Source organism: Choloepus didactylus, chromosome 2, assembly GCF_015220235.1.
Source record: "Choloepus didactylus isolate mChoDid1 chromosome 2, mChoDid1.pri, whole genome shotgun sequence".
NCBI lineage: Eukaryota > Metazoa > Chordata > Mammalia > Pilosa > Megalonychidae > Choloepus > Choloepus didactylus.
In genome coordinates this window covers 100,013,444-100,039,555 of record NC_051308.1, presented here as the reverse complement: position 1 = coordinate 100,039,555, position 26,112 = coordinate 100,013,444, and the positions used below count along the sequence as shown (strand labels likewise).

Genomic DNA, 26,112 nt, shown 5'->3' with positions numbered 1-26,112 from the left:
TAAAAACATAGAGTATCGCCATTTGCAGACGTAAGAGTAATTACATCTGCCTGGCACTTTTCAGTTTCCCAAGCACATGTATTTCCCTACCTCATTTTATCCTGACGGTCATCCTTTTTGAGGTGCAGGATTTGCTATTATTGCAATCACCGCATTTTGCAGATGAACACTGACCAAGCCCCATAGCTGGCTCACACTGTTCTCTGCAAATGGCTGTCGAGGAAATGAATGGAGGACACTGGGGCTGAGAGAGAAGCAGTGGCACACTTGCTTGTGGTCACGCAGCTAGAAAGAAGCACATAACTGGACTTAGACTAAATTTTCAGAATTCAGGTTTGGATGAAAAGTAAGGGCTTTCTCTAGACTTTGATATTCCCTATAAACAGGTGCCAGTTTATGAGTGGGTTATATTCCAAAATTTTCTTTCTTTCTTTCTATTTATTTTTCCTTGTTTTTGTAGCCTGGAACCCATTTTCTGGAAGAGTTCTAAAGCTAGCATCCCAGTTCCAAACATAAATGCCTATCGTAAAACAGAACATGCCTCACGTGGAAGAGTGCTTGTTCCATGTCAGCTACTTCTGTTCACTGTTTTACAAGAGAGCTTTTAATAAGAAAATACGTTCTGAGGCCTGACTAGCTATATGATTTGAGGGGCCCAGTGCAAAATGAAAATGCAGAGCTCTTGGTCAAAAATTATTAATTTCAGGAGGCAACACAGAGTATTAAACCAAATGTAGGGTCCTTCCGAGCATGGGACCTGGTGTGACGGCACAGGTCTCACTCCCATAATGCCAGTGCTGTTTGGAGGTTTGGTACAGAATGAAGCAGTGAATTTCTTTTAGCTTAGAAGCTTTATCTGGGCCTCCCTAGACAGAGTGGGTGGGGGTGGGGGGTGCATATGTTTGTGAGGCGGAAGGGGTCAGGGGACACGGTGTGCGTTAGAGGCCGTTTCCTGTGCCTGCCTGCCTGTGTAGATGCTCCCGAGTACCAGGAACATGTTAAATCTCTGTTGCATAAGGAAAGATATCTCTCCATTAGTCATTCCCTAAGAATTCTGATTTGGAGCAAAGGAGAGAATGGAGAAGTGGGAGGCAGCACAAACACTAAAACATGGGCCTTCTCTATTCACTGCCAACTCGTATTTAGTTCATTTTCAAGTTTGCAAGTTTATTATTATAAGCATAGATAAGTCCCATCCTTGTAGAGAAGCCCCAGCACCTTCTAAGTATGTTTTGGGCATAGAGAAACAGATGGGATAGAAACTTAGACAAAAATCACATCTGCCACCCTGGACAATTAAGGAAAACATGAAATCGCAGCTAAAACCACAGAGTATTTAAATAGAACAAGGTTTCAAATGAAGGACTCTTGTTGTAGAAACTGAATTGTGGTTAACTCAATTACATCTTTGGAAGGGGGGCAGAGTTTTTTTTTGTTTTTTTTTTTTGTCTTTTTCATTATGGTCCCCCCCACAACTCCCACATCTGAGACACATTGCCCATTTAACAAAGAAATTTTTTCTCATGGGGGGGGGCGCTAAGCTGAATCTAGCACTCTTTTGAACCATGCTATCAAAAGGGACATTGAGAGGGAGAAAGAAATCTAATACTTCACTTCAGCCGTGTACTAGGAGTCCACCAAAACCATAAATAGCAATTAATGCCGACTTTATTTTACAGCTGAGAAAAACAAGCTCAGAAATGTGATTGTACTAATAAACGATAGAGATAGTACTTGAATTCTAACTCCAAAGCCTGTGTTCTCCCCATTCACTAAACTGCCCACCTGCATTCTAAATTCCAATATGGGAAGCCAGCGACACAAAAGGGTAACGGGCCTTGCAGCATATTCTAGCCCATCATCAGGAGGGGGGTGACCCTGTTGTTAACATTCTCTGGGTCCCTGTGAAGTCAGGGTACTGCTTTATAACTTTGATTTTCCCTTTGCTTCTCCCTATGTGTTTCTGCAGTGTGACTTAGATTTATAGGTTGCGTAGCCTTTCCATTGTGCGGAACTCTTTGGTCCCCAATAAAATGGCTCCAGCCAGCAAGAAGACTTACCTTGTGCTGACTGTAGAAGGGAAAATAAAAACAATCAAGAAAGAAGCATATCAATGCTCCCAGAAGAGAAACATGACTTTTCTTGCCACAGTCCGCTCACTCCACTCTGTTTACCTCTCCACCTCAGATCCTAAGTATTGGTAATCTATTTGCGTGAAATAAGAATCCTTCCATTAATAAATCCATTCTCAATTGATTTAAACTTCAGATCCGTTGCCTGAACTTGCACATGTGGTTTGCCTCCCATACAAATAAATTGAATTTGCTGGTGTAGAGGTGATCATGAAGAACTTAGGAGACTCACAGAGGTTAAATGAGACTGTCTCCAAAATATGGATCTATACTCGGGGTTTCTTTCACTTTCTGGCCCATACAGAAGAAGGCACATTCCCTTTGAAGTCAAAAGCAGCTCCATCTTTGACTCAGGTCCTGAGGGGTAAAATGTGAAGCAAAGAAGTATATGGCTCAAAAGAAAAGCTCCAAGCCCCTAATTAAGACAACTGGGTTACACTCTTCTCTGTTCTTCAAGTAGAGGAGTCCCATCTTGTTGTTCATTAAATGAGCCCAATAAAACTGGTCCCCTTCTGGAGTTATCATAAGGACCAGAGGAGATGTTGTGTGTGCTATACAAATGCACACAATATCCTCGTAACCAAGAAGCTAGAGTTTGAGTTGGCAATCTAGTCAACATGTGCCAAATGTAGATGTCAATCCAATTTTTATTACAGTGGAACCAAATGAAATAGTTTATGAGTAACTGTTTTGTAAGTGATGACATGCTATATTACTGAAAGGGATTTGGGTCCAGTTACTACCATCTTGCCCTACTTCCTTCAGTCTATAAAAAGGTCAGTGCCCATGCATATCACCACACTTTCCCTTGACATCCCTGCACGTACTCTGCCTCCCCATCTTTTTACTCCCTCTTCCAGTCACAAAGTGGTAACTGGCTTGAGACCAACACATACTTCCACATACCCCACTGCCATGCTTCTCTCAATACCAGGATGTAAGCCCAGGAGTGTGCAAAGAGCATGGACTTGAGTACTCAGTACAATCGGGTCTGGTTTCAGCCTCTCTGAGCTAGTTTCCTCGTCTAAATAATGGATATCCACTATCCACTTCTGAAGATTCTTGTGAGAATCAGATAGGATAAGATGAAAGCCCTTTGGTAGGGTTTAAAGCACTATAGAAGAAAAGGAGTCAGAATTGCTGCTCAGAGGGTCTGACTAGCTCTTCTTTAGAGAATGGCTTGTTTACCAGAGAAATGTCTTAGTAACCAAGATCTTGAAAAAAAAAATATTCTTAGGAACGCTCTGAGTCCCATCTCTGCATTTAATAGATAAAGTGACTAGCCCAAGATCACAAAGATCAGGAGTAGTATACCAAGGATATTGCTCTTGGTCTCCCTTGAAAACCAGTCCTCTTTCTGCTGGGCCACCTTCTTACGGTGAAATCTCCAGGATCACTCAACGTAACCATCTGTGCTCCAACCGCCCCAGCCTCACTGTCCAGTTGTTATTTCCCTTCTCAGCCACAGCACATTACAGCCAGACTCTTCCCTTTTCCTGCCACACAGCATTGCTCCAATGCCCTGGCATGATGGCCTGAGGCCATTCTGCATCTAGGTGGGTCTACCATTTTCACCTTAAGGACATTCTCCTCTAGGATGTCCTTAGGCAATTATCCTACTTGCCCATCTCTTCTGTCTGCTGTAACTTTTGAACACTGTCACAATCTGTGATGGTTTGAAGCTATATGTACCCCAGAAAAGTATGTTCTTTAAGTTAATCCATTCCTGCAGGGATTGGCCCATTGTAGGTAGTATCTTTTAGTGAGTAGGATCTTAAGATGTGACCCACCCCATTTAGAGTGGGTCTTAATCCTCTTACTGCAGTCCTTTATAAGAGAAGGAAATTCAGAGGAAGAGAGAAAGCCACAGAAGCAAGAAGCTGAGAGCAACGAAACCCAGAAGAGAAGGGAGAGACCAGCAGACACCACCATGTGCCTTGCCACGTGGCAGAGGAGCCAAGGATCACCAGCAGCTGGTCTCCAGAAAGAAAGCATAGCCTTAACGATACCTTGATTTGGACATTCTCACAGCCTCAAACTAAACGCGAATAAACTCCCATTGTTGAAAGCCGACCCATTTCATGGTATCTGCTTTTGGCAGCCAAGCAAACTAAAACACCGTCTTTAACTGTCTCGCTGGTGACTCAGAATTTCCTTGAGCAAAGTGCATTTTAGAAGGCAAGTTTGGCACTACCATGTCTTTTGATGCCCCTAGTCTCCTTGCTCAGATGTGCAGTTAAAGTTTTGTTAATTGCGTAGGTGTGGGAGCTGTGGAAAGAGAAAGCGAGGCAGGTATGACCTCTGAAAGAGAGATATAGGCCAATAGAAGCAGCACTCACTCATTCATTCATTCATTCATTCTTTCAAAACACTGCGGCTTTGCTATGTTTGGCCAATTCTTTTCAGTAAAATGAATTAAAATAATCAGGTGATTACGGGAGCTCTGTATTTCATGCATGTTTTTTCTCTGAACCTACAACTTCTTTAATAAAAAATTTTTTTTTTATTTAAAAAAAGAATGCCGGCGCCTTCTGATTCTGTTGCCCTAAGATGCCGTCTTTCACTTCAGACCCTCCTGGGAGGCTTCCTCCCCACTCCCTATACCGTCTTTCTTCTCCCTGAAAACCTTTAGAATTTGGAATAGTTCCTGCCCACGTTTTCAAACAGGGAACACTGCCAGGGGATTTCAGTATTTATTACTTTTTTTCTCTGGGATTGGAACAGCTCCTACCAGCTACTATTTGGGAAACATAGAAGTATTTTTTATTATCAAAAGGAGAGTGGAGCTTTCTTGCAACTAAATGAGAACTTGATATCTTTCTTGCCCCAAGGGTGTGTGTGTGTGTGTGTGTGTGTGTGTGTGTGTGTGTGTGTTGGGGGGATGGGGGTGGGGTTCAGCCTTCCTTTCTCCATCTCTGTCTCATGGTACCCAGACTCAGCATCCTGAACCACAACAAGGAGGACAGGCTGCTTTTCCCCTGCCTCTGTCCCCTTTGCTCGGAGGGTCCCCATGTTGTCAGTCTGCCTGTGGTCTACATCCTGCATTTGTTTGCCTGGAATTCAGAACTCCCTGTACTTGACAATTGCTACAGCAGTCTTGCTGTCTTTTCTCTTAAACAGCTTTTTTAAAGCCCCCCCGAGACCCTTAAAAAAAAAAAAGAATGCAAATGGAAATTGCGCTAGAAACTGAAATGAACACTGTGAGTCATGAGATCTTGGCCACACCGGGACAAACTGTTTTTTATTTTGGGTAATATTTCTTCTTTGGCGTTTATTACACCTCTGTTAACACAGCTCATGTGACACAGTGTTACTCATAGGCAATCAGAGAAAAAGCTGAAAGTTGAGCCATTAGTAGGGCAGGGCAACTTATTGTTAATAGCAGCCGTTAAAGCTGAAAGGAAAAATTACCTATCTGCCCCCCTGCCAGACCTGTCTGCCTGAGATGAGATTGGGCCTCCAGGCCGGAAGGGGGGCTGGGCAGATATGAGGGAAGGAGAATGGAATGTGGAAACCTGAGCTCTTTGTAAGAGAAGGTAGAGCTGAATTCAAGTTTGGGCCCTACCCCAAGAAGAGAAATCCTACCCCCCCTACTGGTCCCAAGAAGGCAAGCAGTCCTTGTGTCTGATCACCCATTCTCAGGAAAGCACCTTATCTGAAGATCTGCTGCAAAATCCATTTTCCATACAGATAGGAAACTCGAAGAAGAGTTGTAAAGCAGGAACACCTTGTAATTACACAATGTGTTCCACCACAGTGTATAGCTCACAACAGGTTTACTATAGCAAAATTCTTTGCCATTGGATCTTGGAGTTCAGCAATGCTATTTTTCTTAGAAGTCGATATTTAAAAGAACGTATGGTTTAAAAACCTTTCAGACATTTTACATCCTAGCCAAAGATGCAACACCATTTACCCATCCTGACAAGCCACTCTAAAAGCGTGTTTGTTTGATGGGGCTATATAAGATGTCAGCTAAGAAAATAAATTTGAGAGGGCTTTGCAGGGAGCGTGTTTATAGAAGCCACAACAGGCCCAGAAGGGAAACGCAGTGGCCCATTTTACGGATAGTGCTAACTCACTTGGGTGTGGAGTGACTCGTTATCTGGATCACATAACATCTGGAAAACGATAATAGGAACAGGATTCATGGTTTAGAGTGTGGCCCCAGAACAGCACTTCCCTTCCAACCCCACCCCCACCCCAAGAAAGATGGTGTGGTGGTGGACTATTGCAGCCATGAACGCTTTTCTGGATGGAGATATCAGCTTGAGGTTTGAAGGGCTAGCTGGATGGGCTCCTGTGATGAGCTCCAGGCCTGGCTGGGAGTCTGAGCAGAGCTGGCAGTACTTAACATTTAAGTAACACCTGAGTGTGCTCCTCACTCGTGATAAGTGGTCAGACCTGTCAAGAGTGGGGAGGTGCCTGATGACTCAGATGCAGAAAGAAGGAGCTCATCTGGGGTGTCTGATTTCTCAGATATAACCACATCCAGTTGTGGGCCCCACCCTGACCCATTCCGTGGCTCTGAATACCAATGTCAGGTCAGATTGGCTTAACTCATTGCCAAGATGGATCGTGGCTCCTTTTTGAGTATTGTGTTCTATCCCACTAAGAGTAGTGACTCTCAGACTCTTTCTGGTGGCAGCACAGTTTTGCTTACTAGAATTATTTTGGTTGCAACTTTGAATGAATTTAAAGCTCTTTTCAAGGATCTTCAGCCTCATGTCTCTCACTGAAGGAGAACTGTTTTCTTTGATCCAGCGCTTGAATATAGCCAATATCCACACAATCGTTCTTGATATGGTGCTGTCTCTTACTTTCTACTCTCGGGGGTTGTAGCCTGATAGCCTGGTGACCTGCTCAGCTCAGCATTCCACTTAGACACTGCTGTCACACTGTGTCTCCTCCCCGTGTAGCAGAAAATATACGGTAGTGTATTCAATCCTTGTAAACAGTTTTATGCATGTTTAAGAGTCTGACAGTTTTCACCTCAGAATTTCCTGTGAAAGGTCATGGAGTTAGAGATCACAGGTGTAGGGTTTCCATGCTGTGATTAGTGTGTGGAGTGCTTTTGGGAGTATGTGTCTGGAGAGATAAGATAGGACCAGGGTGGGACTGGTAGGACAAGGGGGCCGTGGCACATCCTTTGAGAACCCCTGAGCTACCTTTCAGGCTAGGACTCTTGACTCACCCATGGATCTAGAGGGGATTCAGGATGCCACCCCCAAGATACCAGCTAACTGAATTGGAAAAAGTTGTTGGGGAGATATCAAAAGGGAAGTATTGGAAAGAATTAGTTGAGGTGAGAAGTGACTGAAGAGAAGCAAGCACGGTGGAGGGAGGCCTGGGCGCCAGTGTCAGTGAGTAGCATATTTGCAGTATAATGCAATGGATCTGCATCAAAAGGTCCAGAACTTAGGAAGAGTATGAAGTTATTTTTCTACTATTCCCTATGTTAGTGGAGGCAATTTGCTAAAATTGTTTGTCCACTTTGGATTCTTTGATCTTTAAGAAATACGAATAGGAGAAAAGGATAGATGGCAAGACAAATGAGGAATTTCAAAGGGGGCTGTGATTATTTAATCTTTGGAAAAGGAGGCTAAGGCGTTGTTGCATTTTGTGTACAGGGGTGGTAGAAAGAGGATGTTCAGAAAAGTTCTTCACAAGGGACAGAGCAAGAGAAAATAAACTTACAGTCAATCTTTTCCTTTTTAAAAAGCCAGGTACAGGATACTTTGGGAAGCTTCAAAATAAAGTCAAGTCATGGAATTTACTAAGGAAAGAAAGACCTTTTCGCAGGTATATCATTAAATGCTGGACTCTCAAGTGAGATGAGAGGTGTCCATTCTGGGAGATAGAAAAAGCAAATACTCTCTGGTTTGCATTGGTGTTGGCATCTTCAAGGTGAGGATGGACTGCCTAAATCTATGTACTTGAGCTTCTGAGGCCCAGAACAAATTCCTTTTTGACTTCCAGATCATCTCTGCTTCTGTCTGCCGAAGTTTCACATCACCAACCTGCACATAACACCATGTTTAAAGACTGTGGGCTGTGTGCTGCAGACAATGCTAAAGATGCCTCTGGGGCCAAGCCAGGAAGGATTTTACCCTTCATTGTGGTTTAGGGGATATTATATTTTTAATGACCAGAAAATCTGTTAGAATTTTGAAACTTCAAGACTTTTCAAAGATTAGAAGGAGCTGAGGATGTAGGCATCATCTGTAATCTAATTTTCCTCCCCTAATACTCGCTTTCCCCATTTCTCAACTGATACCTCCCAGTGTAATTACCATCACTCGCATTTCCTGTTAGTCCCCTGTAGGTATAACACATTGTGCCAAGAACCAGGGGCCCAGCAGGAATATACAGTATCCTTTGCCAGTGTAGATCAGGGCTTGATTACACTTCACGGCTGTAATTCAAGCCTGCTAATCCTCCTCCGGGTTAGGAAAAGAGGCCTGTTCTATTAGATAAGCTGATTACTGTCTGGTGTGTGCTTCATGCCTAGCAAGAGTTGTTTATATGTGGAATTATTGCCGGGTTGGCTCTGTGCTTCACTACATTGAGTCAGCTTGCTAAAGGGTCATGGGTATCAAACTCCACCTCGGGTCTGGGAGGGGTGAGAAGTGGAGTCTTGATTACAGCTGCTTCCCTCTCAACCTTTTCGAAAGTGGCCAAATATTTACTTGTCTCCTCCATAAGTGTTGTCTCCATAAGGGTTGTCTCCTCCGTAAGGGAGGGAACCAGGTAAGATTTTTGGGGTCTGAGACTTTTGCCCCCGGGACCCACTGCCCTAGACGCTCTTGATTAGGCTTGTAGGGTGAGCTGAGAGGTTATGTCATCTTGAGGGCTAAGTCAGGGAGGAATATGGTGGCACAGAGTTGAGTGTGTGGTGAAACCCACAGCCACAGACTCCAGCGGGCGTGACCACAGGGTGAGGGCGCCCACAGAGACCATTAGAAAGCCTTCTCTCACTCCGAGATGTTTTCTTCAAAGCCACAGAAGCCTTTGAAACCACCTTCATCTCTCCCTGCTGGCCCCCCTCTCGTCTGGTTTGCAGCTTGTGGCTTGGGTCCAGTCTACAAATCCCTCGCTCTTCGTGGAGCAGGAAGTGCCTGTGTTACCGTCGTCTGTGAAGTGAGGCTGGCGTGATTGATGCTGGCTGCATTCTCGGGATTCCCACCCCTTGCACTGAAAGCAGCTCCTCACCGAAAGGGTGGCAGAACTTCCAGAGGGAGAGCCGAGGTTCTGCTTAATAATGGCCCTCAAGTGCTTTAAGTCTTATGGGTTTAAGGGTGGGAGGGCAAGGTGAGCGCTGAAATAGTTACAGGTAAATACAAGCACCTGGTCTTCATCAGCCTCAGCACGAGCGTATGTTGGGGTCTGTTTGTGTATTTGAGTATGGGGAGGCCTACTTTGGAGTAAGGAAATATGGATGAATGTCAACACATTTCATTGTGATAATATCACAAGCAGAAGACTGTTTTTGCACATCACTGTACTATAATGATCTCTTTATTTGTCCACTTGCCTCCATGAAATCATCAGTTCCTCTAGGGTAGACACTTTGTCTTTTATTTCTGTGTCCCTAGTACCTGCCTGACATAGAGTAAGCACTCAAGGAATGATTGCTTGATTTAATGAAAGAATAAACTAACTGATGTATTTCAGTCAAGAGCAGGTCTACCCCAGAGTGAATGCACAGTGTAAGTTGTTAGGCATATGTCACAGCTCACTGCAGGGGAATGTCGTTTCACCTACCTTCCCTGCCTTTCCTTCTATGAAGCACAGAATCCCCATCCCCAGGGAAAGGGTGCACGTTAGGTGTAAAGGGCATGGAGAGCAAAGGCTGAGCAGAAACCCTGAGAAGCCACATGGTGTGTTAGGAGGCCACTGGGGCATGTGATGTGGAAAGAGGGCCACTGTGTTTACGTCCTCACGGCTGGGACATCTGATCCAGGTAATGCCTCTTTGATCCACAGGCATCTTGAGGGTTACTTTATCTCCCTCTGTTTTTTTTTTTTTTTCTTCTGCTGTTACTTTTCCCACTTGCCTTTCTTGGTCCTCTTTTTTTTTTTTTTTAATGCAGTTGTATTGAGATATATTCAGATGTCATAGAAATCTCCAGAAAAGAAATAAAATAAAAAAGAAAACCCTAATCCTCCCATACTCCTTATCCCCCCATATTAGTCCTCTTTTTTTTTCCCCCTTAAACTCTCTTCCTCACCCTTTGTCTTCTCTAGGGAAATTGGTGTTCCTAAAGATCAGCATGTTCTCAAAATGGGTGAATTGTACCCCCAGGGGGATTTCTTCTCCTCCTGAATTTAAATTAGTCTATGCCATCCTGGGAAAAATCCAAAAGGACCCATACAGACAGTACTAAATAGTGAAACAGAGCTTTGGCGAGTGACTGCAAAGTTTTAAGACTGATCAATGAAAAGGCTCGTTTGACATGGAATGATTAACTTTCCCTTCTTTAATTTTAAGGGGTTATGAAATTATGAGCTTAGTATTACCTGTAATTGTATATAGGGCTTGAACTCCTAAAGCTCGACTAAAATTTAAGACTGGATGCCTCTTCTCGATCTGTGGTTGTACAGTTGTGTGTGCTGTGTGTGTGAGAGAGAGAGGAAGAGAAAGGGAGAGAGAATGCTCTCATTCCAAGGATGGAGGGACAAACCATGGAGCCATTTTTCTTCTGTGTGTGAACTGAGTAAATGCTTGGCTATTTAAAAAAAAAAATAGTCTGGAGAAACCACACCTTGAAATTCACTGTAGCATCTTTGAAATAAACTCAGGAGATTTTAGAGTCGAGATGAATGGTAAAGCTTCATCCCAGAGAATCTGGACAGTTTCTCATGGGACATTAGCACATGCCAATAGTTTTGAGAGTCTAGGGTCCTACGACTCTCAGGACTGCACTAGTAGCCATAGGCGAGAGAGGAATTAAGAAAGCCTCCTGGTTTTTATTCTGTTCATAATTCTTTATAGCCCTGCCACTTAAAAGCTGGATAACTTCTGATCTCCAGCATGTAGCTGCCATGCGAGTTATAAGACCAGGAGTGTTGTTTGACTATTTTCCTACAGTAGACATCTCCAGGTCTCTCCAGAAGAGGAAAGAAAACACAATTCACATCGGTTTACAGAACCTTATTAGTTTATTTACTGAAGTTGTCATGTACTGTCACCTGTTTGACATAATTTGTGAAGATGAGGATAAACTAAGACGATTTTATAAATCTTTTTTCTACTTTTTCTATATATTTCTAGAAATATGCATGTATATAAACAAACACGTGTGCCAACAATCTTGATACAAGGGCTAGGTGTTTCTTTCACTGGAGAATTTCAAAGTACCTTTCTTCTCACTCTTTCTCTGAAAGCCTTAGGGTCGCTTTGGTAGTATATGAAGGAAGAGGGGTGGTTCTGTAGTTCTGCTTTGAAATTGCAAACAGACCCTGGGACTGGATCTGTTTATTTTATAATGATCTCTTTATTTGTCCACTTTTCTCCACGAAATCATCAGTTCCTCTAGGGTAGACACTTTGTCTTTTATTTCTGGGTCCCCAGTATCTGCCTGACACAGAGTAAGCACTCAAGGAATGATTGTGAACCCTCAGCATCATAATCTTCTCCCAGCCACCCAATGCCTTTCGTTAACAAACAGAGCCACAGCAGAGTGCCTTTAATTCCACTCCTCCATCGCTTATCACAAAAAGTGAAGTAAAACTCAGCTTTAAAAAAAAAACATGTTTACACAAATGTAATTTTTCATGGTTTGGTGTATAAATAATTCTGTGGCTTTTTAGCTTACTTTTAGACAGAATAGGTGAGAGGGCACAGAAGGTGGGAAATCCACATGTGTGTTGCTAGTAGTTTTTCTTGGTTTAGGCTGGTTCAGGAGAGCAGAGAAATGAAATTCTGCACAAGGCAGCAAGAAAGTTCACGTTGACCGCCAATCTGTGAAAACTGATTCAGGCCTTAACATCTGGGTTCAGCCCTGTGATTTCTTCAGGGCCCTGGCCCTGGCTTGCTACCAGCCTTGCTACTACTGGAGACAGCTGTATCGTAGAGACACCCTGACTAGTCAACCCCATTAAACTAGCTGTGGGACCTTGGGCTGTTGGTGCAGTTTGGTCTTCTGAATGAAGGGACTAAGAGTAGCCCATAACGTTCTTTGGAGAATAAAGGAAAATGTGCTAATTTTTAGACAAATCGCTTTGTAGAGTTTGATTCCAACATACAAAAACATCGCTTCCTCGGTTTTCCTTGGTTCTCCCATACCACATTGTCTAGTCTGTTCTCTCGCTTTCACTTTGTTTCATTCACTGATGCTTCTCTCTCCCATGATTCTGCAAACATATCTTCTTCCTGGTCAAGTTTTCCTAGTGTAAGTCTAGGACCCGGCAGAGAGTAGAACCTCAGTCCACGTTTGATGAATGAAATGGTTGACCAAGAGACCAGTCTGGACCCTTATGGTGGCAGTGTGGGTGAAATTGTGCAGGCTGGTACCACCTTGTGCAGGCTGAGAGATTTTTATTTAAACTGAGTTGAAAGGCTGTCACTAAACATAAGTGGACATGGCCAGTCTGGCAGAGTGGAGCAGAGTGGGCTAGAAACAGACAGCACCGAAAGAGAAAAACAGATTTGGCCTCTGAGACAACTGTTTGCCTATTTCCCCGGAGAGCATGAGCCCATGCAAAGTACTCTGCTGAAGTGGGGACAGCTGGGGTGTCCTTTTCAGACTGCAGGCATCTTGCTAGGGGTGCCTTCATGAGGCTGGAGTGTGCATCTCTTGAAAGCAGATATTACATGGATGGGAGAGATGTTGGCTCATTCAGCAAAAGAGAAAACAAGACACCTTCTCAGATAAATACAGTAAGAACCACAGCAAATAAGACCCAGCCTCAGGGAGGCAGATCTTTAAAGGAAAATTAAGATAGCCCCTCATCCGTCTCTCTGTCAACCCTTGATGTATTTAGCTAGCGCCTTGTGGTGCTAAATGCTTTTTGATGATGAAGCTCATGATGACCACTGTACCTTCCCCACGGGGGAGGGGGCCTCTGGTGTGAGAGTGCTGGTGGGGGGTGGGCTCCCTCTCTAGTGCAGGAAAGAAGGAATGGGCCAGAAAACCCTTCTCTCCCCATGGTCTCGATTTCTTCAGTATGTGAAAGCGAGCGGAGGCAACGAGGACGACAAAAAAAGCCCTTCTGAAAATCAGAGCCTAATCGCTCCCATCTGCTTCATTGCTGCTTCCCCTCGCTGCCTGCCAGGATGTTTGCTGCAGACGCTAAGTAGCACATTATTTTCGATAAGTTGCAATCATTTACTTGAAATGTACTTCTCCTTTAAAATGTCCCCCTGGAAACTTGAATCAGCATTTGAGAAGCCCTGCTGTAGATGGAGTTTGAATACTTGCTCTCACGTTCAAGAAAAGATAACCCTTTTGACAGCCAGGTGTTGGTTGGTACAAGATTTCAGCCACTTGGACTCAGTTGCGAGCAAAAGAAGAGGCCCCGTGAGGACAGCCCAGGAGATAGAGCAGCGTCTTAGGGCTTATTCCCTAATGAGTTGCGATGGGAGAGACAGGCAGTGAGGACTCCATAGACTTCCCCAAAGCAGAAATGCCACGCTTCCCTTAAGGTGTCAAGCCAAGAGCTTTTTTGGTCCTCATGAGAAGGTGTTTCTCTTTTGTCCAGAGATGGGGCTGTTGAACACTGAAGGCATGTTTTGCCATCTGGAGCTCACAATCTCCCCTCACTTCCCTTTCCGCTCTCGGCTTAGGATTTCTCATTTAGCACCACCTGCCCAGAATGGGAATCTAGGCACAGTTAGCATCCCGTTCTGCCATCCCATCTTCCCTGTCCCTAAAAAAAGGCTTGGTGCTTTCAGGGGCTACTAAACCTCCCTCTTCTCATGCAGCCTGTTTGCCTGTGTATTACACTGTTCCTTGTGCAAGAAGAGGGCACAAGTGACTCATTGGCAGTGAGACCTGTGCTTGGGGTAGCTTTTGTAATGAGTGGTGATGAATCAGCCACATTCTCTCCCTGAAGGACCCTGTCTGACCTTGTGTGCATTGTGAGATGGCTGTCTGGGGTCACAGGTGTTGTATGTGGTTACTGAACAAGGAAAGCTATTTGGCATGTGCTTTGAAATGGACCTGGGGCACCCATAAACAGACTCAGTGTCCTTCAGCTGGTGAATTCCTGCTACCACCAAAGTGAGAGGAGGTGATTTCTCTCTGTTGAGTGCATTGGGGATCACAGTTTTTCTCTTTCCCTTCTCCTGTGCTCCACTTGTAGTTCTCTGCACCTGACACACTCAAAAGTCAGGTTAAGGTACAAGCATGATTTTACTATTGTGTGTGGAAATCTCTCGGTGCAAGCTATATATAGGTAGGCCAGTTACAGGTATGCATCCCCAGGTAACTTGTTAGAACTTAGTCACACACATTGCTCCAGCTCTTAGGTTTGCCTCCAGGTTTACAATTTGGTCTACCTTAGCTTTCCCTGGTCAAGATAGAATCTTCTTTTAACCCCGTAATCACAAGGGCAGCAGAGTACTCTTGGCTAGTTTCCAGATACAGGCAACCTGTCACCCCCAGCCCCTACCCGTATTCTCCGTCTAAGCTGAACACCTCAAAGCCACCCTACACCCCGAGCAGGTGGGGACTCCTTCCTCTGGCCCCTCACCCCACACTTCTTGGACCTTCTCTCCCCTCTGGCTAATAACTCAAACTCATACCCAAGAGAAGTCCCTCTAATGACCAAGCCTCATTCTATCTGTTCTAAACTCTCTTTTTTTGTCAGGAGAAGTTCTCCCCGGTGACCACTCAGGTTTTTTCTCTGGCTTGCCTCTCATAATTAAATCTGCCTCTTTCTAATTTCCTCTGGAACACTTCAAACCAACATGAAATCACTCTGCCTTCTAGATTTCCTTTATAACAGCTTTTTGGCTTGGATTGGTTAAGCTGCCAAAAACAAACAAAAAAAAAAAACACAAAATAAAGAAAAATAAAAAAAGAAACCCACCAAATACAAAACAAAATCACAGCAAATCCCAAATTAACTTGGGTTAAACACAGTACAAGTTCATTTCTGTCTTACTTTCATGGAGTCTAAAGGTGACCGACCATCCAGGCTGTTCTCCACCATGTCGGAACCCAGGCTCTTTCCACTGGGTTTTTCTCCTTCGTGTGGCTTCCTTTCCCTATTTTAGCTAATGGTCCAAGGTGGCTGCCAGAGCTCCAGCCATTATATTCCTATTCTGGCCAGCAGGAAGAAAGGAGAGAGGGACAAAAAGAGCATTTCCTTTTTCTAAGGACACTTCCTAGCAGGGTTAAAACCCATTTTCACCATCAGTGACCGGAATTTTGTCACATGACACATGACCACATCTAAGTGTCAGTGAAACTGGAAAGTGTCTTTCTTCCCAGTGACCATGAACTCAGCTAGAAATCAAGATTCTTTTACTACAGAGAGGGATGTATTGGAAGAAACCAGCACATCTGCCTTTTCCTTCATTTTTGTGCAAGCACCCTCTGCCCAGCCCTTCCCTAGGTGTCCCCTCTCCGAGGTCCCTTATAGGAGCAAGAAACATGCTCTGTCATATCTCATTCAATATAAATATTAGCATAGTTCACATGCACATTTACACAAAATGATCTTGTTATTAAAGTAGCTGTAGTGGCAGTGGTGGTTGTGGGATCCAGTGAGTCCTTTCCTCTTGCTTTGTTCAAGAAAGACGTGCCTGTCCTTTTTCTCTCCACACTCCCACTTTCCATCATGTTACAAAGTCAAAGGAATCTTAGTTCTAGTGGAGAGAGAAGTGGAAGGACCAAATCAAAGAGGTAGAAAAGATAGAGTGAGGTAAAGTATTGCACCTTCTTTCCTGACTCCAGATCCCATGTCTGATTCTGCCTAGAATTTTCTGCATACTGCCAGAGACATCAGTCCTCTGTCTGTCCTTAGTTTTTCTGCACCTCTGTCTGTGGCCGTTGTCCACCATAGGTTTGTATCTCCATCTCTTATTGGAAAGAGACCCCACTACAGCAGGGTGAAAGCATACTATTGTTAGCAGTATATGTTTTCTGTTATGTGTGGAATTGGAGATAATGATAAATGATCATGGATCAAGTTAGGACTAAAGTATCCCTGTGTACTGTAAGGACCCCTCGAGGTCAGTAGCACATTGTATTAGAAATCCTGCCTTTGAATGATTTCAGTGGTTTTCAAAACCTGGGAAGGATTCCTGTGGGAACAAAATGCTCTTATTTCAAACTTAGTCCTGATGAAATTGTTCGGGGAGTTAAAGAAAAAAAGAGTTCTGCTACTTTTCAGTTTGTAAACTTAGGGAGAAAAATCCTGCTTGCCACTGGGAGCTGGAATCCTGTTTGCAGCCCTAAGACCTTGGTGATGGTATCAACAGCAAGGTAATAATACTTCCCGTGATGCAAATGCAGCAACATTCAGTTTTTTTAATTTTTTGAGTGTGGGGCTTCTCTGTGTCTCAGCGGAGGAGATAAGCCAGTCATTTTTTTTAATTATTTTAAATTCAATTTTATTGGGATGTATTCACATACCAATACAGTCATCCACAGTGTACAATCACCTATTCACAGCTGTTCACAGTGCCATCATACAGTTGTACATTCATCACCCCAACCAATTTTTGAACATTGTCCATACTCCAAAAAGAACAATAAGAATAAAAATAAAAGTACCTTGGACACTTTATGGCCTTAAGACTGTAACTGTGTAGCCAAATAAACCCCCTTTTTATAAAAGCCAATCCATCTCTGGTGTTTTGCATTCTGCAGCATTAGCAAACTAGAACAAAAACCTACTAGTTTCCAGGCCCTGATAGGTCCTTTTTGTAAAAATAGCCTTACTTACTCCTTAACAAGAATTATGGAGTGGGTGATATCATTATCCCCTGTTCAGTGATAACAAAATTGAGCTTAAGGGAACTCAAAGTCATACATATGGTGTGAGGCTTGGGAGCCAGCTAGGTATCAGACACTCCAATGACTCCTCCAGTGCCTTTTCTTTGGGCCATGCTATGGAGCTAACAGAAGCAAGTCCTGGGCCCATGTATGAAGTTTTCTGGGGTATTAGAGTATAATGAGAGAAGAAATCTGTCTAGTGTTAGCTCTTGCTATGTAGCAATGTGGCAGGTACCTAATTGAGATGCCGAGCTTCAGAGCATTTTCCTCATAAGGCAAAAAAATGTTGAGAAATTTCTCCTGCTTCCTCTGTGGTCAGTTCTTTTAGACACTACCATTATAGAAAAAAGACTTCATCTCCAGGGAATGTGCAGGAGGCCACCAACCAATGGCTCCACATTTTTCCTGCTTTAGGCACCACTAAATAGGAAACTATTTCTTGCGTCATGGGTTGCCATGTGCAGTCTAGCCTCACACACCTTGCTGTGGTCCTTCCTGAGGATGTTACCGCTTTCCCTTGCACCACTGAGTAGGGCAGCCTGAGGCCAAAGCCAGTGTGAAGTCACACCCTCCTACCAACTCCTGCTTCTCCTGTCTGGTTAAAAGGGTCCCCCAAGTACAACCCGAGCCCCTTGCCCAGGTGGCCAGTGCCCATCCGGAAGGGCAGGAGCCTGTTGCCTGGCACACGAGCCCTGTCTCTGCCAGCTGGTCCAGGCAGGGGAACATGTGAGTGAGATCCACACTGTGTCCCCTGAGAAGAAGAAAATGCTTGGCGACCAGAACCACAGAAGCCCGGCCCTTAAAAGACTTCTTTTGTTTCTCCGAGGAAAACCCAACCACGTAAACCAAACCAACAACAACCAAAACCCTAAAACCTTCTCGGGAGTTTCCTGTATTTTGTTTTCATCCCCTGCCCTAAATCCTTGCACAAAGCCCTGCACATAGTATAGCCTGTTGGCCAAGTGATAATACACGAGCGTATCACCTCAAGTCAGCTCCTTGCAAGACCACATTTTATTTTGAAACTCACCATAGTGCCTGGCACAATGGAAGACTCTCAATATATATGGGCTGACATATTTGAGGAATCTCCAAAACTTGCTCATTGACTGACTAAAGCCCTTGAATACTGAAGCTTGGCTATATTTTAGCCTCCCTGCTTAACAAGCCCAGGGAAAATGTCAAAAGGGCTAAAAGACATCCTCAAATCAAATCCCTGGTGCCATTTTAAGAGACCCTAGATCTACAGGTCCTGTTCTAGTATCCCTGAGCTTCTAAACGGTTGAGAGAGTACTGAAAGTCCAAGGGTTGTTTTCAGCATATCAGGACTTCATGAACTATTAGTGCTTCTCATCTCACAAGGCTGCTCCAGGCCAAGCCCAGCATCAGAGTCCCCACTTGGCATTGGAAAACCTCAACCCACAGTGGTAACTGGTTCTGCCATGCCAGGCAGAAGCTCCTATTGGCAGGTACCTAGAAGGCTGGTTTGTAAAATTCAGGAAGTTGAATTATTAGTCCTTTCCATTTGTTTGATGGGCAAACCCTTTAAAAAACACAAAAAAGAGTTTGCCCTCCAAAAAAGGAAGGGATTGAAGTTAGTGGCAAAGAACATAAGGATGCACTACTGTAAGCTTCAAGCCACCAACTGAAGATTTAGTTCCCTCTGTCAATTTTGAAAAATCAAATCATGTCATGGTGCTTTCTCAACTCAAGTTTGGAAGTTCTGATTTGTGGATGTAATTGTGTTTAAGAGAAATGGAAGAAACTGGGGGAAGGAGAAAAGAGTGTGTATCCATTGGATTTATTTTGGTTGCCAGCCACCTCCTCTGGCAATTTCTGGATCCACCATGGGCCTTAAAGCAGTTGGCATAATGTGTAAGAAGGAATAAGAGCAGCAGCATAAGTCGTGGACTTCTTTAGGCCAGATCCCATGTCTGATCCATCTTGGAAATCCCAGCACCCATCATATTCCTGACACACTGTAGGTGCTTGGTCAGTAGTTTGTGTAACTGAGCTGAGCCTTCCTCAGGGAGCCCATCCGTGGTTGCGTCACCTGTGTGGCCCCTTCCTGAGCCGGGCCCACTGTTGGCCCTCACATGATTCTTTCTCCCCAGGCATCATTCACATGCCAGACCCTCCCAAACACCCAGAGCCTTTGTCACTGACAGTGTTGGCTTCTTTGGGACATGCCAGGCTATTCTGGGAGGCTCTGGCTTAACGACAGGGAGTTTGCTGGTTTTAGAATTGTCAGATTTGAAAAGGCACATTTGACAGTTTTTTGAAGTAGTTATAGAAGAGGTGGCAGAGAGAAAGGCCTTTTACCCAGCAGCGTGCTGGCTCTGGTACAGCTCGTAACTGGAAGGCAGGAAGAAAGAGCACATAAAGGGAATTGAGTGCTTGGCTGAGAATGGGAGGCCGAGGCAGAGCGATTGGGATCGTGCCATCATGCATTCCCCTTTTCTCCTTTGCTCTTTTTATGTATTAAGAAATGCTTATTAACAGACTTTGTGCAAGAGGCTCTGTGAGGTCATATGGGGGAGACACACATGAAGGACAGGTCATCAGTGCCTTTCAGGAGCTCACAGTCTTGCTGGCAAGATGGCAGGTGTGATCTGCGGTGTTTTGAGATGCTCCACAGCATGGCGTGGAAGTACATGCCCTGGTGCTCAGAGGCGAGCTTGTTCACTTTGGGCCCTTTTTGTCAGGGTAGTTTTCATGGAGAAGGGGTTTGAGCTGAGATTTGAAATGGGGTGGCACTGTGGTCAGTGGATTCTTTGACTGAGAGGGAAGAGGGCGTTCTATCACAGGGCACAGTGGCTCTGACCGTTATGCTGCCAGTAGCAGAGAGAGGTAATTGAAGAGAGCAGATTCAGAAGAAATAAAAGAAATTAAGAGGTCAATAGGGAAGAACTTCCTTCCTTTCCTAGCATCTGCCTTCTGTCACGAGGATCTGTCACGATCTGTGCAGAGACACTGTGTGTGTGTAAAATGTGTGTGTGTGTGTGCACATGCATATATAGTAATGGAGAAGCACTACACATCCACTTAGCTGTCATTTGTGAAAGAGTCAGAATCCTAATGTAGAAGAGAATATTGTCCAAGAAGCAAAGGCGTAGATTCCAGTCTTGTCTGTTTCCCACTTGCTTTGACTCTTGGAAGGTTCCTTTGCCTTTTTATGTTGAATTTTCTTCTTCGAAAATTTGGAATGTTATTTTGTGTTTTGTAGGGTGATGCAATTCAGTGTGTGCAAGTACTTTATGAATAAATAAAAAGTGTAACTGTGACAGTCTCTGAAAATTTATGGGCACCATTCTTCTGTCCCATCGTCTCTCCAAAGTCCTGACTGACCGGGAGATTGCAGAGCAGTCAGTGAAGCCTGGAGAGCTGCATTCTCCTACCTCCTCCTGGAAACATGCAGTATAGACTTATCTCAGAGCTTGCATGTGAGTGAATAGATGTTGAGACTCGTGCCTTGAAATCAAACAAAAAAAATCAGCCAGAGAGGATTAGGGAGGGCCTGCGTTTGTATACCCACCCAGGAAAGCCGCCTCGTGCACTGTCCTGAACCACCTCTCAGTCTTTCTTGTCTCTGACTCTCTCTCGTTCTCGTCTTAGCCCTGGATGGGGACTGCTGCCCCAGCCTTCCTGTAGATCTTCCCTCCTCCCCTCCCTACCTGCCCCACCTGTGGAAGTTTGAATCTTGTGCAGGGGCATTGCCACCAGTGCTAACCTGCAGACTTGGAGCCTGCCAAGCCCGCCCCGGAGTACCGGTCCTTGGTGAAGAAAGAGTGCCCTCTAGTGGGCACCGGCTGGAGCTGCTCCAGACCCGTGTTGCTCAGGCAAGGACAAAACCACCCCCACACATCCCTCCTGCCAAGCATCCTGAATAGGCCTTTAGGTTTGGTTTGTTTTTCTCCTTGTGTGAAGAAAAATAAATAAATAAAAAAACAGCAGGGAGCCAGTTGTGAGAGCAGCTCCGACCAAGCAGTGACAGCCCCCTTATCTTGGGAGTTTCACCAAAGAATTAACCCCAGGGCAAGGGATGGCAGCAAGGTGGATGTGCCATCAGATGCTTTTTAAAGGGCTTGTGACAATTTCTGTATAAATCACTTGCCTGTCTTGACTGGTCTCTTACCAATTCTTTAAGAATTATTACCAAATGGGTTAAATATCTTAATGGACTGACCCCTCTGCGGATAGCAAATTCACCGCAATTGATTGCTTTTTTTTTTTTTTTTTTTGTAATGGAAGTGTGCAGGCCTGGCCATGAAAACCTTGTGTACATTGGCATAAACGGAGAATTTGGCCCTTTAAAACATTTCAGGAAAAGCTGTTAGGCTGGGGAGGAAGGGGGAGGGCGGGGAGCGGGGGGAGCACCCATCAGGGAAGCAGGCACCTGATCGTATGTGATGGTTGCTGGATTAGGTAACAGCTCTGCTGGTTGAAATTGGATCTTGGAGGATGAGTGTTAACATCTCTGGTGTCCTGGCGAAAGGTTCATTTGAGTCTTGCATGGTGCCGCAGAGATAAAAAGGAGCTTTTAAATAATCATTTTGTCTCCTACTCGCCAGAGTGCTGGCTGCAAGGAATAAATAGGTAACAACAGTTCTGCTTAGACATATCACCCTTTTCATTTATTTATTTAATGTTGGTGGGATTTTTTTTTTTTTAATATACTGACTGGCTGAACCGTTTTGGTGTCAGTGAATCCCAGGACCGATTTTTATAGTACAAATTAGGATACTCCTGGGTCTGGGTAGATACATGTGCATGCATGCGGTATTGTTCATTTGTTCATGTCTATCCCCCCTCCAGGCATACATATACACAGCCCACGTCCATCACAACCAAAATCTCTAGGTAAAATAGAGGAAGGTGAAGGTTTTTCTTTAAGGTTTTCTCTGCCTTATACTGTTTCCATTTTATTTTACTTTTTGTGTCCTGGCACATCTCTGACTTATTTATGATTTCCGTAATAATTTCAGTATAACTTAAAAGGTGTAAGATGGGGAAGACTTTGGGTTTTTTCTTTTCTGAGTTTTTTTTTTTCCTTCATTCTTTTATTTTCTTCAAATCTCTGGCTTGCAACATAATGATGTAACCTGAACTCTGAGTGTAAATGCAAGCAGCATTCTTGTAAAGTACATTGTGTTTTTATCATACCAGTTTCTTATTGGCCACATTTTGAAACCACTTATATTAAATCTTAGTGAATCCAAGTTTCTCTTTAAAAAGTATTAGCTTACAGGATTCATAAAATGATGGAAAAATTGAGAAAACATAACACTTTTATTGTTTGTTTTTCCCCAACTCAGTGTATCACTTCTCACCTGAAAAAAGGAAGAAGAAAAAAAAAGGAGTCAATATAGATTAGTGCTTTAAGTTCTGTCCGGAAACTTCCATGGTGGGTGGGGCCCTGCAGTGTATCCTTTCAAGGCCTTCTTTGGTGTCCTTTGCCAGCCTTGGCAATTTTCTTTCTTACTTTATTTAAAGCCAGTTGGATTTCAAGGCCAAAATAGATATTAACTTGGTGAGTCGGGTTTGTATGGGTAGTTTGTGCTTCACATTGATGATTTTAAAGCAGGGTATAGGCGTGGGTGAAACTAAGGGGCCAGGAAGGGAACACGTTCTCAGAGGTAAGAAGGAAGCATGTGGGAAATGTTACTAGTGGCTTGTCCAAGGTCACATACCCAGGACCTGGAGGAACCTAGGTCTGTGGATGCAGCTGCTCTGCCTCTCCGACTCGCTCAGAATGGACTCAGTTTGCCAGAGAAACAAGCACACAGAGCTACTGAGGCAGTTTGGGGCATCAGTGGGATTGGAGAACGCGTAGGACCCTGGATGTCCTCTCAGGTAGATGGTGTCTGTTCTAGATCAAATAAGGCAAACCCTGACCATTAAGTTGACCTTGTTCTTTTTTACTTTGCTACCATCATTGAGACCAGAAATTATTTTAAGTTCTATCAGTTTTGGAACACTTGCAAGATGGATTGATTATGGAGTCGAGGGGAAGACCCCCTTGGAGGTACAATCACCCAGATCAGGTGTCACCAGCCTAACGTCTCAGGAATTTTCCTGTGAGCCTCAGCGGCTGCTCTCCTGGAGCTTATGACTGTTTCTGAAGGGAGTATTCGGGCATGAGACTGAACAGAGTGGATTAGAGACTGAAATTGTGCCCCAGCACCATTTTATTTTAATAACCAAACGAAAGTGAAACAATTACATTAGTTTATTAAGAATGGCTGAGAGGTAATTTTTTTTTTTCCTTTTTAAATGGCCCATAAATATCTTTGTTGGTAAAGCAATTAAAATTCACTAAATTAAGAGAAATGCCCATAAACTCCACAAATAAATGCCTTTGTCTTGAAGAAATTCATTAGCCTGGAGAAGTGAGGAAGGAGGCTGCTGGACCCTGATGCTTAATGCTTGGAAGGTTAGTTTCTTTTTTTGGTATGTCCAGGGATTGGTATTCAGGAAATGGTTACAGCATTCAATTATTTTCTTAAGGAAACCTCTGTTACTGGTGCTGTGTTCTTCAAAGGACATTGGAGATTTGAGTAAATAAATTCAAGGAAGAGAATAAAATGCCCAAATCTTTATTCAACGATCAGCCACCAGGGCAATTTCCGATTTAGTCTCCTGAGCCTACAAAAGGAGAATTTCATTAAAAAATAAGTCCACAAAATAAACCTCAAAGATCCCCTAACCCTGTGCCATCACCGCCATAGTAATTTTATTTAGTTCAGCTGAATACTGAGAATTAAGGTGTGAAGCAGGGAGAGTCTGGGTACTGAAATGTTTGCGGGTTTATGTGTAAGTGAGTTTCCTTATTTCCTCCCTCCCAGCTCACTGCCTTCCCTTCTTCCTCCATTCCATCAGGGCCATCCTCTCTTACTTCATCAAGGAGCAAGTGTTTCTCCCCCGTGCTTTTCTTCCTCTTTGCTACTAACTGCAGCAACTGGCCCGGGAGGCTTGGCACCCTGCTCGACTGCCTCCTGTTTCACAAAAGCAGTGCTGTGGTGTTTCTTTCAGAAAAGGAATTGGGATTTCCTTCTGAACAGCTTTCAAAGTTGATTCTTTTCATGCCTGCTAGAAGCCAGGAGCCTGTGGGTGCAGCCAGCAGCTAGGCTGGTCTTTTACTTGATGAAATGCCCCAACATCTAGATGTCACCTCCTCTTGAGCTCATAGCCACCTTCTTGATCACAGCAGGTGCGGCTGCCGTGTGAGACGATGGGAGCTGGCACTGTCCCCTGGGGCTCCCAGAGGTGCCCTGCCTGAAAACAGCTCTTGACTCTCTGATTGCTATAGTTTAGACCCTGTCATTGCCTTCCCCCAAATGTGACCTCTGGAATCCTTTCCTCTGCCTTCCTTCACTGCCCTCCTTTCCTGCCCTACCCCCAAAATTTGTTTGATTTTTTTAAAATTGAAAATTCTTTTCATGATTTGAATGCTGACAACTAAACTGGATTTAGATGAGTGATTTATTTTATGGCAGGTTGTGTGAAGGTAGTAAAAAGAGACTGCTTAGCTCTTCTGCTGATTTACTAAATCACATATTTCTTTCGGTCCAAATTACCTCCCCCATAAACGGTTGTGGTGTTTTAATAAAAAGTGGCCATCGCATTCATCTGGGCCTCCAACCTACCAGAGCCTGCTTCTCTGAATCCCTTTTGACAGCTTGTTGAAGGGGCTTCCCCCTGGTTTCCAACAGGACAGAATCCTGTCACCTAGGACAGATCTCAGTTTTGGGAGATGGAAGTCGCTTCTGGAAGGCCAGTCTGTCTTCTTGCTGTAATCAGATGCCTCTAAACTACCTCACCGTCTGTGGGAAAGGTCTTAAGATTTGACTCCAGATTTACTGGATTTACCTGGTATCTTCGTTTCCTAGGGCCGCCGAACAAAGACCCATGAACTGGGTGGCTTGTATAAACAGTTGTGGAGGACAGTATTCTGAGCCAAGGTGTCCGCAGGGCCAGGCGTCCTTCAAGTTCTGCAGGGAAGAACCTGCCCTGTTCCTCTTCTGGCTTCTGGTGGCTTGCCGGCAATGCATGGCGTTCTCCACCTCGGTCGTTCCATGGTGTCCTTCCCTCTGTCTCTCTGTCTGTGTCCAAATTTCCTCTTCTTATGAGGACAGCAGGTATATTGGTTTAGGGCCCACCACTATGACCTCATTTTACTGTGCCTAATTCCATCCGTCCTGACCCTAAACTCAAAGAAAGTCACTTTCTGAGGTCCTGGGGGTTTGGACTTGAACATGTCTTTTGGGGGAACATAATTCAACCCCTAACACCTGGCTCTGGTTATTTTGGAAAAGAAAATCGAGGCTGATCAATTATGACAGACACATTCAGTGCATGTAAACCCACAAATGCACAGAAATCTAAAATTAGAAATGAAGAAGGAAATGTTTTTCCTTACTTGAAATTTGGTTGCTTTGCAATGCAGGTAAAAATTCTGTTAAAATTATTTTTTGGAGCAAAACAAGTCTCTCATTGCCTTTTCTCACCTTCTCTGTGGCTCCCTTTTCCCAGACCCTCACCCCTTCCTGAAATGCCATGTTGCAAGTAATTTGGAGATTTCTTGAGCCAAGTAACACAATTGGGTTTTTTGTTATTGTTGTTCCCTTGGGTTGCTATTAACAGTCTTCCTTCTCTTTGTCTTTTCCTGTAGTTTTGAGTATCCGGGGAGCCCAGGAAGAGGAGCCCACAGACCCCCAGCTGATGCGGCTGGACAACATGTTGCTGGCGGAGGGAGTGGCGGGGCCGGAGAAGGGAGGGGGCTCGGCAGCGGCGGCGGCGGCCGCGGCGGCTTCTGGAGGGGCAGGTTCGGACAACTCAGTGGAGCATTCCGATTACAGAGCCAAACTCTCACAGATCAGACAAATCTACCACACAGAGCTGGAGAAATACGAGCAGGTAACCACAGCCAGCAGGGCTTCCTGGCACCTGGGCCCTTTAGGGAAGGGTGGAAGAAACAGAGCACTTGGGGGCCTCCTTAGAGACCTAGGGGCTGCCTGCCCTGGACCCGGGCAT

At 44.4% G+C, this 26,112-nt stretch overlaps 1 protein-coding gene across 6 annotated transcripts in view; it reads left to right on the top strand.

Moving 5' to 3' along the window:
* The window catches only part of PBX1 (PBX homeobox 1), a 325,337-nt gene that overhangs the window by 209,039 nt on the left and 90,186 nt on the right, over nt 1-26,112 (top strand). For 5 of the 6 annotated variants that reach the window (XM_037825466.1, XM_037825462.1, XM_037825463.1 and 2 more), the window contains one exon: nt 25,751-25,995. In XM_037825466.1, the coding sequence (XP_037681394.1) occupies nt 25,751-25,995 (245 nt within the window). Of the gene's footprint in view, nt 1-20,265; nt 20,523-25,750; nt 25,996-26,112 lie in introns of those variants that run through there. The other variant, XM_037825464.1, reaches the window with a different exon arrangement.